The sequence below is a fragment of the Urocitellus parryii genome, chromosome 2 (assembly GCF_045843805.1).
Source record: "Urocitellus parryii isolate mUroPar1 chromosome 2, mUroPar1.hap1, whole genome shotgun sequence".
Lineage (NCBI taxonomy): Eukaryota > Metazoa > Chordata > Mammalia > Rodentia > Sciuridae > Urocitellus > Urocitellus parryii.
In genome coordinates, this window is record NC_135532.1 from 222,585,674 (window position 1) to 222,598,810 (window position 13,137).

Consider the following 13,137-nt stretch of genomic DNA (forward strand, 5'->3'; position numbering starts at 1 on the left):
CTTCTGTGCTGGGCGCTCGGGGAGTCTTTGCTGTGTAGAAATGCAGGAGGCTTGGTGCAGAGCCTGGAGCTCCCCGTCCTCTCCTGTCGGCCTCCTGGGTGTGGACGCCGGGCCTTCTCGCCTCCCTCTCCCACTCTCCTCTCTGTCTCTTGGGTTCTGCTCTCTCATTTCAGCCGCCGTGGTTTGAGTTTTCAAGGGCACTTTCTTCTTCCCTGAGAGCCCCTTTTTGTCCATCTCACAGCTCAGAGTTGCTTATCTTCTCTGTGTCCGAGGAAACGAGTGATGATTTTGTGCGACATTTCTTCCAGCTGCCTGTCTCTCATCTGCCTCTTCTGAGTGCCACTTCTCTGCACCTGCCATGGTTTCTAACCTGGTTACTGGCTGGCCCTTCACGTTGGAAAGAGTGGCGTTGAGAGGCTGGGATTCAGGGCAGTGTGCGGACAGGGCCTCGAGCACGTGTCCTGTGGACCCACGCCGTGATGCTCATCGAATATGACCTTGCCTTGTTAGTGGGTGACTTGACAGAAACACCTTCCCAGCTTTTCTTGCAGACCTGGGACTTTTTACAGTGGCTGTGGACTGTGGGCCTGAGTGGCGCTCTCCTGGGGACTTAGGGAAGCTGGCTTTCCTGTTCCAGGAGCAGGGATGCCAGGTGATGCTCCTCCCACTCTCTGCCTTTAGTGAAAACACAGGCTTCTGTCAGGAACAGCCACATCTGACCTTAAGGGAGAGGTCAGGACAGTCGAGATGCCGAGCCTCTGAGATGTTGATCCCACACCAGCATCTCTGGGAGAAAAATAAATCCCTGCATGTTCTAGTCACTCAATCTACATTTTTTTGTTTGTTTATTTTTAGCCAAAAAAAAATTCCAGTTGATGCACCCTCATAACTCTGGGGGAAAACTAACAAAGAGGAAATGTGCTATTCTTTTTCTGTTCTCAAAATTTCCCAAGTACGGAAGGACACATCTCAAAACTTGCTGCTATAGTCTTTCTTCGTAAGGCATTATTTCCCGTGGGGAAAGTGTGGATCCTGTTAGAAGGATCTAGACTTTGATCATCACTAAAAGGACCTCACATGAGAAGAACACCCAGGGAGCTTGTAAGGGACAGACGGGAGGTGGGGAGAATAAGACCAGGACTGAATATGGCCACTGCCTGTTTGTGTAAATAAAGTTTTATTAGGACACAGCTGTGCTCATTTGCTTTCATATTGTCTGAGGTTATGTCCTGGTCTTATTCACGGCTCAGTGGTACCATCAATTGTAACAGAACACCACCGTCTGGGTGATTTGTAAAGAATACGGGTTATTTAATTTGTTTCTGGAGGCTGGGAGGTCCGAGAACCTTGTGTCAGCACCCAGGTGTCACATGGGAGATAGACAGGCATGCCAGCTCAGACTCTCCCTCTTCTTATAAAGCCTCTGATGCCATCGTGGGGGCCCTACCTCATGATCCCCAAGACCCACCTCTGAACACCCTCAGCATGTGGCTTTGAGGGTTAGGTTTCCAACACCTGCTCTTCTGGGGACACGACCATAGCAGCTGCTGTCACCCAGCTGCAGCAGAGGGGACCCCCAGGTGTTTCCACCTGGGCTTACACAGAAAGTGCTTGTTGGCTCAGTTGACTGGCAGGTGCCAGTGAGTAGGGAGGGAGGTGGCCACTCAGCCCAGCAGGCCTTGTCCACACCAGGAAGCTGCAGGTGGAAGTGTCGGCCAGGTGGTGGCTCAGAAGCACCCACTGAATGTCCTAGGGTGCTCGGGTCATGACACTAGCCTCACCCAGTGTCACACCATGCAAGGCACTTGTGGGAGTGCTGAGCCTGCACCTCCCTGTTCCGGTGCCTGTGCTGGAGGCCCAGGGCCCCGTGGGAGCCAGGTGGGGAGGCAGTGGCACAGCCACCTACCCCCTCCCTACTGCAGACCTGCAGCCTGAATCAGGCCCGTCACCTTGGATTCCTGCTGTGGTTTGGGTACCCGAGAAACTCTGAGCTGGAAGCTTGGTCCCCATCATAATGGTCTCGAAAGAGGGGAACCTAGCAGCAGATGGTGGGGTCTGGACCACCCTGGTGGAGGAATTGATGTGGGCCCACAGTGAGTTTGATCTCCCCGCAGTGGATTAGTGCCTGTGGAGTGAGTGGACTATGAACAAGCAAGCCTGGCCCTGCCGAGGCTCTTGCTTCCTGGCTTGAGCACATGCCTCTTCTGCCTGCAGCTGGCTCCCTTTCCTCCTCTCCATCCTGTTCCTGCAACAAGATTCTGGCACCTTGTGTTTGGACTTCTCAGCTCCCAGAATCGTGAGCCAAATAAACCTCTTTTCTTTGCATGTTATCCAGCCTCAGGTATTCAGTTAAAACAACACAAAATGAACTAAGATGATGTCAAAAAGAAGTTTTGGTAGTAGTTAGGACTGGACTTGCAATGCCTAAAAAAATATATATTTTCACAAAGCTATTGTGACAATATAGTATTCGCCAAAGATTTCATTCAAGGGTGGAGAAGAGTGATTTACAGAGCATGTTCGAAGACAGTTATTTGGCAAGAGAGAGTTTTGTTGAAATGCCCTATCATGCATACCCATGGACAGAGATTTGGAAATGTGTAGCAGAAGTATGTATGCATTTGTCCTTTGAATTAGAAATCTACTTCTTTAAGTTTATACAAAAGTTAAAGCAGAAAGGATACTAAAAGCAGTTTGCAAGGTTTTTCCCCATTACTACAGGTAACAGAAGAGATGGGAACAGTCCACATGTTTAACAAGAGGGAACTGAGTGAGCTAACCAGTTCACTGACAGCACGGAGCACCCCGGGAAGGAACGAGGACTCTCTATACACTCCAGGGGAAGAGAGAGGTGGAGGAAGAGGGCACTGTCCTGCCATTCATCCAGGAGCGTGCCCTGTGGCACAAGTAGGAGCTTTGATCAAGGAAGGGGAATTCCTAGGACAGAAGTCCCCAAACTTGGGGTGGACATATCCCAGGGAGCACCCAATGAGCCACTGGGGTGCAGGAGGAACATATGTCTGCATCTGTTTTTACCCAAGATAATCAGGAACGAGGCTTTACTAAGTCCTAGTGGACACCCATGGCTTCCGGAGGCCCACCTGCTGGGAGCCAGGCCACCAGCGGCTGTATGCATGCACTCAGAAAACCTAGAGCTGACTTTCTGGGAACTGAGAGCATGTAACTCACCTTCAGAGATCTTATTTTAAAAAACAAACCAGATCGGTGACATGCTGAAGGCTGGAATGGAAGCCAGGGACAGGCTACACCAAAGGCATCCAGGGGACAGCAGCTTGGCTCGCTGAGTGCAGAACAGAAGAGTCCCCTGGACCCCAGACCTGCTGTTACTGTGGTGACGAACTGCCAGCAGCGCCGCTCCTTGGTGGGCACTTGGTGGGCAGTGGTGAGAGCGCACAAGGGTGTTGAGCACAGCAAGGCCACCCTCTGCAAGTCCCGAGCAGATCTGTGAACGTCGCTGTGACTCCACTTATACCAACGGCAGTGTCTGTTTGCTGCCTTAAAAAACACCTTAAATTCTTAACATGGAAACATAACGTCTAACTATGTAAAAATCTTCCAAACAATTTCAGGTTATTTATTTATTTATTTATTTTTTAACCCACAAACTGGAGAAAAGTATTATCTTCTGATGAATTCTCTGGGGCTACCTTCTGGTGGGCGTTGGGGGGATGAGAGTTAGCAAGTCTTCATCTCCATCTCACAGGTGGGGAAACTGAGGCACCCCTGGGTTACATTGCTGAGGTGGCACAGTCCGTGGGAGCAGAGCCAGGATTTGGAAAGGTTGGCTGGACCTAGCTGTGACCTCTGGATAGCATGCTAAGCTGCCGGATTTCACAGTGTGGCCAGGGTCTCTCTTCTGGCCTCTGATTGGTTACACTGGGGCCAGAGAAAAGGTGATGTAGATCCTACTCCCCTGCTCTCCCCACTTTGGCAGCCTGCATGTCCCTTCATGACCCCAATCTCTGATGGAAGTCCCTCCAAGCTCCTGCCAGTTCTCTCCTGGCCCAGCGAGTCCAAGGCCATTTGTTCTGCCCTACCCCTCTGGAGGTGATGGGGATGGTCCCCACCACTGCCCCAGCCACACCTGTATGAATGGCCCCTTCCTGAAGGCCTCTTGAGTAACTTGGGAGCTCCTGTCTCTCTGGTGGGCACTGCTACGGGGAGGAGTCTGTCCAGGACTGTGGATCCTTAAGCCCAGGCCTCAGTTTGCCTCTGTTGGTTTGTAGACACTTCAAGCAGCGAGAAGTCAAAGAAACTGGAATCCACACTCTTCATCGCCTCTTTTCTCTCTGGGTTGGATGTCAGAGTGTGCGTGCCCCTGGGGTCTTGGAGTGATTGGAACCACGTGGGCTGCCAGGTCTCGGGCCTCATCCCTGCACCAGGTCAGCCCCCACCCCTCACCCCATCATGCTTGAATTTCCCAAGTTGAAGTCCTAACCCCCAGTGCCTCGGGAGTGACTGTTTGGACACAGTGGTGTCTTTACAGAGGTGACTAAGGCAAAATGAGGTCCTCAGGGGGTGGGCTCCACTCCAGTCTGTCTTGTGTTCGCATAAGAGGAAACTAGGATGCACTGAGAGACACGGGGCTCATGCACACAGGGCACAGCCGTGTCGATAGGCAGCAAGAAGACGGCCTTCCGTGAGCCACAGGGAAAGGCCACCTGCCCCTGCCTTGGTGTTGGACTCTCAGCCCTAGAACTGGAAAGCATAGAACTTCTGTTGTTTAAGCCATCTGGTCTGTGCGGCTGGAGCTGACTCCCCTCACTCTCCCCTGCTGCTGTCCAGGTTCAGGGCTGCTGCATTCCCCCTGCAGCTGCCGTGGTCATCATATGTACATTCTCACACCGGGTCTGTCCATGCTGGGTGACTAGGTCCCTCAGACTTCTTATTACAACTTTTTGGCAGGAAGGACAAGACAGATGGGGTGCACACCCGGTCCCGTGCAGTGACGTCCCACCTGGCTTTATTTTCTGGATTCATAAGAAAATGTGTCCTATGAATCTGGTTCTCCAACAACTGCACGTTAACATCATAGGAATTCACTGAGCAACCCAGCTCTTGCCACCCCAGAGCCAATTTTAGGGGGAACAAGAGGGTTAAGTCAAAATTTGTTTTTCACAAATCAAGATACCTCCACTTAGGGCAAAAATCGTGATTCAGGTGAATCAGAAAATTATGACATTGCTTAAAGCCAGTTATCCCAGAGCTGTCCACGCTTCTGAACACTTAAAACAAAGAGGACTGGAGGGTTTGGTACAAAATCCAGCACTTAAAGGCTGGGGCTTTCTGCGGCGACTCTTACCTGCCTCTCCGCCTGGCGGGTCATTGATCTGCAAACCTGGCAGCCTCCTGGGGGAGAGAAGATTTAAGGGGTAGAGGCCAGCTCAAGCCTCCAATTCGCCCGGGAGCTGGGCGGTGGATGGAGAGCAAGGCAGGCTCACGGGAGCTGTCTGCCCTCTGCAAGACTCAGGACGCTGCCCGTATAAATCAGAGTTCAGTAAACTGCGGTGAAACGTTATTTCAAACTCTGCACTTAATGCCCTTTTCCAAAGATCTATTCTGCAGTGGAGGAGATAAAATTTGAGTTAATTCTGGCCATTTTAAACAGTAATCAATATTTTTCAAACTAGTAAACCCAGCATTTTTTAGGATCATTGACAATGATTAAAACTCAAATATAGTCGTTTTAAGACCCTGTTGAATGCTGACCAGTGGAGGTGCTGGGTTGGTTGGGGCAGGGGGTGGGGAGCACTGAGAAGTCTCTACGTGCAAATCTCCTCTTTGTCTGAGGTCAGCTTTTAAATAATTTTTAATGTTTTAGGACATTTTAAAATGCGTGATGCGATTTTCACTATGAATTATTTCAAAGGTCTTCATGCTAAGTGACCAGCCAGGACGGTGACAGATTTTGTTGAGTGTGTCGTAGTGTGGATCACACTGAGTAGACGTGCACAGGAACCGTGCACTCGAGTGTCACTCAGGGATGAGTTCTGAGCAAGGCTTAGTTAGGCAATTCCATCACTGTGGGACCGTCCTGGAGTCCACCCATGCAGCTCAGATGGCATAGGTCAGTCGCTCCAGTGGCCCTTGGTACAATCCAGCAAGGCTGCAAACACGAGGTGGGTGTGGCTGCTGCCTGCACACTGTCTTATGGTGAACTTTTCTGTTACAAGTGGAAGAGTCATGCTCAATAATGATGGAAGTAGAGCCTATTAATAAGTAAACTGGTAACAGCTAATATATATCATTATCAATGGCAAGAAATGTGCATGACCCTGTGCATGGCTTGTCCACACCAGCTCCAACAGCATGCGAGGCTTTGCACCCAGTGACTTGATGTCTTGGGATGGGACTTCTCAGCTCCATGAATTATCTTAGGGGACCCCTGTCACCTATGAGTCCCTCGTTGCCTGAGGCCTACAGCGTGTGGCTGTAGGTAGATGCTTGGTGGGTGGGGTGTTGAAGGACACTGACTTCAAATAGGACCTTGAGACAGTGCTGAGGTGGCGGCAGGGTAGGAGTGTCACCATGCCCAACATGGGGAGCGCTCCAGGGTATTCACGGCTTGCCCCTCCACCAGACGGGGTGCTGTGGACTCTGGGCAGGTCACTGTCCAGTAGGCTGCCAGGTGGGAGAGGGAACCACTGGGAGCAGTCAGGTGTTTGGCCAGGCATATCTGTTGAGGTATCTGTCCCCAGGAAGAGCATTGCCCTGTTTCAGGTAAGTCCTCATTACCTACTGTTGACTTACAGTGAACAGGAAGGTGTCGTGAAAGAGGCTGTAACATGCTAGGGCATACGTGAGTACGGCCCCGTGACCCAGGACTGAGGACAACTGTGGTCACCTGTCGGTGATAGTGACAGCAGAGTGGCCCTCCTGGGCTTGTCAGCCGTGCCCACACCTGCTGGTCATCAGTCACCCAGAACCTCGTTGAGGAACAGATTCTGGATTCCAGACCGCTCCCCCTGGGTTGGGGATTCCATGCTTTTCTACACGTTCCCTAAGTTCCTGGGTGATTCCAGTTATCAGCCAGGACAAGATGACGACCCCGATCTCCTGTCAAGTCTTTAATTATCATGTTCAGGATAAATCCTAGTCTAGTTGTTGATTCGTAAGGCAGTAGCTCTGTCTGCCCGTGACGACAGCATTCAACAGAGTCAGATGTGCCCTTGGCCTTCACCTGGCCTGCTCTGGACAGGGAGCACACAGCAGTGAACAGTGACCAGGAGTCCTTGCCCGCGCAGAGCTTGCAGGTTAGAGTGGCATATCGTAAACATACAGTAGGGACGGGGACAGGGGCTGTGAGGAAATCGTCAGGCGGGGCAGAGTACAGGAGCAGGGAAGGGTGGCTAATTTGTGCAGAAGGCCAGAGACGGCCTCTGGAATGAGAAGCCCCGGGGCAGAGAGGAGGGTGGGAGATGAGTGGGAAGGGGCACCCACTGAGAAGGCCCTGAGCCAGACGTGCACTCACCTCCCGGACCCCAAGGAGAGGGAAGTCCTGTAGGTAGATCCTGGGCGAGAAGGTCTGGGAAAGGGGAGTGGGTTTCCTGTTGGGAGGAGTCTCATGGTTGAGGGGTAGGCTGTGGTTTTGGAAATGCCTTCCCTAACACTCAGACCAGCTGTCCAGGAGCAGCTGGGCATTCACACGAGAGGCCCCAGACAGACACCAGCTTGAGAGCCCATGTGCGGAGGTGGCATTAGAGCCAGGACAGCAGGTGCACGCCGTGTGCACAAGCCTAGGTGGAGAGGAGGGGAGGCCGGGGGTGGGCCTGGGCTCCTGCACCCTAGAGGAGGTGGGGAGGAGGGTCCCGGGAAGGCGCAGCCAGGAGGCTGGAGCAGAGCCAGGATGTGTGGGTTCCTGGGAGCTGAGGGAAGCCAGGGAAGCGGGTCATGAACCAACCATGATGACCAGGGAGAGGGGGCCTGGCGGTAAGCTTTGGCACGTGAGGGAGAGAAGAGCCATTTTTGTGGGGTGGTGGACAGAGGATTTGGTAGCTGGGAGCCCTGTGGGCTGTTTCCAGGGGTTTTTCTACAGTGGAAGACAAGTGTGGGTGGAGTTTGCCCTGATCCCTTCCTAAGGGGATATAACATGCTCTTTGCAAGTGGGTGGGCACGATCCTGGCAGAGGAGGGACCATGGCCGCTGCAGAGAAGGTGGAATTGGGGGTCTGCTGTGCTAGTGGGCAAGGGTGCCCAGGCCCAAGGAGAGGGGCAGGACCTGTGGTACCGCTGCCCGTCAGACACATGACACTTGGCACACAGGGTTCTCACCTGTGTTTGGGGGTCTGTGGAGATTTCTGGGTTTCTTCTGTTTCTAGAATGTTCTGGAAGATCTCCATGTGACTGTTTTTTACTGTGGTTAGGAAAACATCTGGTTGCACTGGCTGAGACACAGAAGAGGGCTATTTCTTTCATTCTCTCCAAGGTCTGCATCCTTTCAAAGTATCCGACATTGTAAAAATGCAAAAGTGCGCAGAGACTTAATGTTTTTCCTGAAAAGAATTTACTGGGAAGGCCTTTAACAGATCTTCCTGGCAGAGAGTGGTGTCTTTAATTGCCATGTGCCCATTAAAATACTTTTTTTTTTTCTCGTGGATTTAACAAGAAAAAAACATCAAAGCGTCTTAGGAACTGCTTAGAAATAGCCTGCTTCTTAAGTGGCTGGTCTGGAATTAGAGAAGAGGACAGACAGCAGCCTTTCTGTGTGACACGTTCCGGGTGGGGCTGAGCAGAGGGGTGAGGAGCGTGTCCGATGGGAGATGACGATTCAGATCTTAAGGTTTCACTGAAAGGCGGGTCCCGGCATCCGCGTGGGGGTGAACGCTGGTGGCCCTGGGTTACAGCCATGGCCATTAGCACTCTGTGTAATCCCCGTGATGCTAAGAGGTGCCCCTGCCTCTGCGACCCTGAGAGCTTACATCCATCTCCTGTTTTCAGCGCCCTTAATCATAGTCAGTAGTTGAGAATGTATTTTCATAGATAAAATCAACTCCCAGGGCTCTCCTGCAAGGCCATTCAGCAGGCCATTTTTAAATACATCGAGGTCATTATCCACTCATCTTTGTGCATAATTCAGAATAATGGATGGTTGATTGGCAGCCCACCTCTCCATTTACCCCCTGCCACTTTTGTGTTTTACCTTGTATTCAGATTGGTGATGGTGCCTGGAGAAACCTTCATGAACACAGATTGTTAACTGTTTCACGGGGGTTGAGTGGCCGAGGAGAGAGCTTAGAAGTTCAACTCCCCAGTCGTGGATAGACTGTGTGTGAACTGTGCTTCGTCCCCCACTGTCCCCCAGTCAGAGCAACAGGGATGGGCACCTGTCATGAAAAGGGAGGCATGGAAGCCAGGAAGAAGCACATTCCCTTCATCCCTGTGACCTGGCACCTGGCGGCTGCTAAGTATTCATTGAAAAACGAATTTCCCTTAAAGAATCAAAAGGAGAGTCTAGTCTCAAACAGCTATTTGCACACTCATGTTCACATCATGCTTCACAATAGCAGATAGGTGGGCGCAGCCCAAGTGTCCACTCACCGACAATTGAGTAACAAGATGTGTATATGTCTTAGTTCAGCTGCTGTAACAGCTGTTAGACTGTGTGGCTTATAAACAGTATGAATGCATTTCTCACTCTTCTGGAGCCTGCAAGTCCCAGGTCAAGATGCCAGTGTGGTCAGGTCTCAGAGAGCACTTTCCCAGGGGTGTAGGCTGCAGACTTCTTGTTGCACCTCACGAGAGCTCTTTGGGTCTTTTTATAAAACCAATCATCCCATTATTTGTGGCCCACTTCTTTATACCATCAGTTTAGGGGTGAGGATTCCACCTCTATGGGGACAGAGACACCCAGGCCATAGCCTGGGATTGAACCTCAAGAGGGAAATCCCTCACAGGCTACCACGTGGGTGAGCCCTGGAAGCACGGTGCCAGTGACAGAACCAGCCACAGAGGCCACTCCTGCACGACTCCACTTACACAAGGTCCCTCGAGTAGTCAACTGAGGGACAGTTGCTGGGGGGTGGGGTGGGGCAGGCCGTAGTGCAGAGCTTCAGCTCCCCTAGGTCAGAAGAGCTCTGCAGGTGAGGTGGCCGCTACACACCAAATGGCTGAAGGACGCTGAACTGTGCATTTAAAGTGGTTAAGATGATAGTTTTGTGGTGCGTATTTTACAGCAATTAAAAAAAGTGATAAAGGACATCTAATACTTAGAATAGGGGCCAGTGACCAGTGCACAACAGTGACCTGAAGTCTCTCCTGTTGCCGCAGCAAGTGCTTTCTCTCCCTCCCCTCCCCCTCCTCTCGCCCCTCTCCCTCTCCCTCTCCCTCTCCCCCTTTCCCTCCCCCCCTTTTCCTCCCCCTCTCCCCCTCCCCCACCCCCCCTCTCTCTCTCTCTCTCTCTCTCTCTCTCTCTCTCTCTCTCTCTCTCTCTGACTCTCACTAAAAACATTGGCAACATTGGGAGGTTGGGAACCAGGGTGAAGTTGACCATGTCCTTTTACTGAAAGTTCAGGTCTGATGTGGCTTCTCAACCAGTTTCCAGCTCTTGACAAAGGGGGACATTTAGTGACGCTCCAGAGATTTGGGGGGAGTGAAGACTTAGACTTACGCCTGAGGGGAATCTGGGGGCCCTGGGAGTTGTGCAGGCAGAGCTGTGCCTTAGGTGCACTCTAGGTCCCCCAAGCCCTGAAAACGCAGGACAGGCTCTGGGGCCCCAGGGCTTCCGCTGTCCCTGGGTAGGAGGAGGCTGGTGGAAAGGCTTCCATGTCCTTCCGTCACTGCCAGCCATGGGGACCAGGCTTCTTCTTAATGCCTGCTTTATCTGACGTGGTCTAGGGGGGCCTGTCCTTTCCTTGGGAAAGGGAGCCTTGTCTTTCTGGAATAAATGAATGAAGTCCAGCCTGTGACACTGCACGTGACTGTAATCAGTGGGCCCACATCCTGCCCAGAGGCAGACTGGAAGCTCAGAGGCTTCCGGAAACTCCACAGCCCAGCAGATCTGCAGGAGCCTGGCGTCCTGCATGGAGAGAACGCTGCTTGTTCTCTTCCCCTCCACCAGCTGCTGCCTGGTCTCCCCTGAGCACACTGTCCAAGCAGTGGACGTCTCCAGCCCCCTGTCATGCAGTAAGATCCTGCTTCTCCTGACCTGGGGCTCTCACCTGTGGAAACTCAAAACAGGAGGCAGCTTTCAGTCTCGCTCCCTGCTTCAGTCTTTCCATGTCCAGAGGGAACCAAGCCCCGAGGATGATGCAGCAGGTGCAGACAGCTCCTCAGGTGGGACACCCACTCAGGTGGGTCAGCTCCCCAGGTGGGACAGCTGCTCAGGTGGGACAGCTCCCCAGGTGGGACAGCTCCCCAGATGGGACACTCCCCAGGTGGGACAGCTGCTCAGGTGGGACATTCCCCAGGTGGGACAGCTTCCCAGGTGAGACAGCTCCCCAGGTGGGACAGCTCCCCAGGTGGGACACTGTCCAGGTGGGACACCCACTCAGGTGGGTCAGCTCCCCAGGTGGGACAGCTCCCCAGGTGGGACAGCTCCTCAGGTGGGATATTCCCCAGGTGGGACATTCCCCAGGTGGGACAGCTCCCCAGGTGGGACACCTCCCCAGGTGGGACAGCTCCCCAGGTGGGATACCCACTCAGGTGGGACAGATCCCCAGGTGGGACAGATGCTCAGTGGGACAGCCCCCCAGGTGTTATAGCTGCTCAGGTGGGACAGCTCCCTAGGTGGGACAGCTCCCTGGGTTAGATACCTCCCCAGGTGAGACACTCCCCAGGTGGGACAGCTGCTCAGGTGGGACAGCTCCCCAGGTGAGACACTCCCCAGGTGAGACACTCCCCAGGTGGGACACTCCCCAGGTGGGACAGCTCCCCAGGTGCTACAGCTGCTCAGGTGGGACAGCTCCCTGGGTGGGACAGCTCCCTGGGTTAGTACCTCCCCAGGTGAGACGCTCCCCAGGTGGGACAGCTCCCCAGGTGCTACAGCTGCTCAGGTGGGACAGCTCCCTGGGTGGGACAGCTCCCTGGCTTAGATACCTCCCCAGGTGGGACACTCCCCAGGTGGGACAGCTCCTCAGTTATGCAAATGGTTCTGTGGGCTCTGGTGAGAAGGTGAGAGGGCCCCTGTGTCTGGTTCTACCCCTGCTCTGCTGGTCACTGGCCTGGCAGCCTGGCACCACAGTCCCAACCCTGGGGCACTGGGGGGCTGGTCTGGTGCTGAGGAGGACTTGCACATGGCTGTCAGCCTCATTCTCCGCAGCCTGTGTGGATGAGGGGGCCTGGGGATATCAGTGAAGCAACCCGAGGCACACTACACAGAAGGAGGAGACAGGCCTGGGAAGCACAGGTGTGTGTTTTGTTTTGGGTTTTAGTATCAGGGATTGAACCAGAAGTGCTTAATAACTAAGCCACATCCCCAGTCCATTTTTTAATATTTTATTTAGAGACAGAGTCTTGCTGAGTTGCTTAGAGCCTCTCTAAGTTACTAAGTCTGGCTTTGAACTTGTGAGCCTCCTATCTCAGCCTCCCTAGCTGCTGGAATTACAGGTGTGTGCCAGTGTGCCCAGAAGAAGCCACAGCTTTTAAGGGGGGTGACTTAGAGCTTGCTTTCTCTTTCTCTGCACCCCTCCATGTGTCTACCCACTCTTGGAGGAACTGGGTGGCACATGCAGGGTGCATCTCTCGTACTTTCTCAGGGGTGGAGAGGTATTTAAAACCCTAGTGACTCTGAGACTCTTGCCTCCTTGGGGGGGTGGGAAATGACTGTGCTCCCAGGAGGGAAAGCATCACAGGCCACCCCGGTGCCCCTTGTTCAGCAGAGACAATACGGAGGTTTTTGGATTTTGTGTGTGTAATTTGTTTTTTTTTTTCCTTTAAATATTTTTAGTTGTAGATGAACACAATACCTTTATTTTATTTATTTATTTTTATGTGGTGCTGAGGATTGAACCCAGCGCCTCACCCGTGCCAGGCAAGCGCTTAACCACTGAGCTACAGCCCCAGCCCTAATTTTTGTTTTTAAAATTTATTTTAAAGCTTGAGATAAAGTTCACATATCACTTGGAATTCACTGAAGGGCACAGCCTGGTGGCTTTTCGTATGAACAAAGAGTTGTGCGGCT

At 52.6% G+C, this 13,137-nt stretch overlaps 1 protein-coding gene across 2 annotated transcripts in view; it reads left to right on the forward strand.

Moving 5' to 3' along the window:
* Positions 1–13,137, forward strand: part of Bace2 (beta-secretase 2) — an 87,711-nt gene that overhangs the window by 13,225 nt on the left and 61,349 nt on the right. The window contains exon 2 of one of the 2 annotated variants that reach the window (XM_077795418.1): positions 4,248–4,403. The exons of the other annotated variant lie outside the window; for it this stretch is intronic. Coding sequence (XP_077651544.1) covers positions 4,248–4,403 — 156 coding nt within the window. The remainder of the gene's footprint in view (positions 1–4,247; positions 4,404–13,137) is intronic. 2 annotated transcript variants of the gene reach the window in all.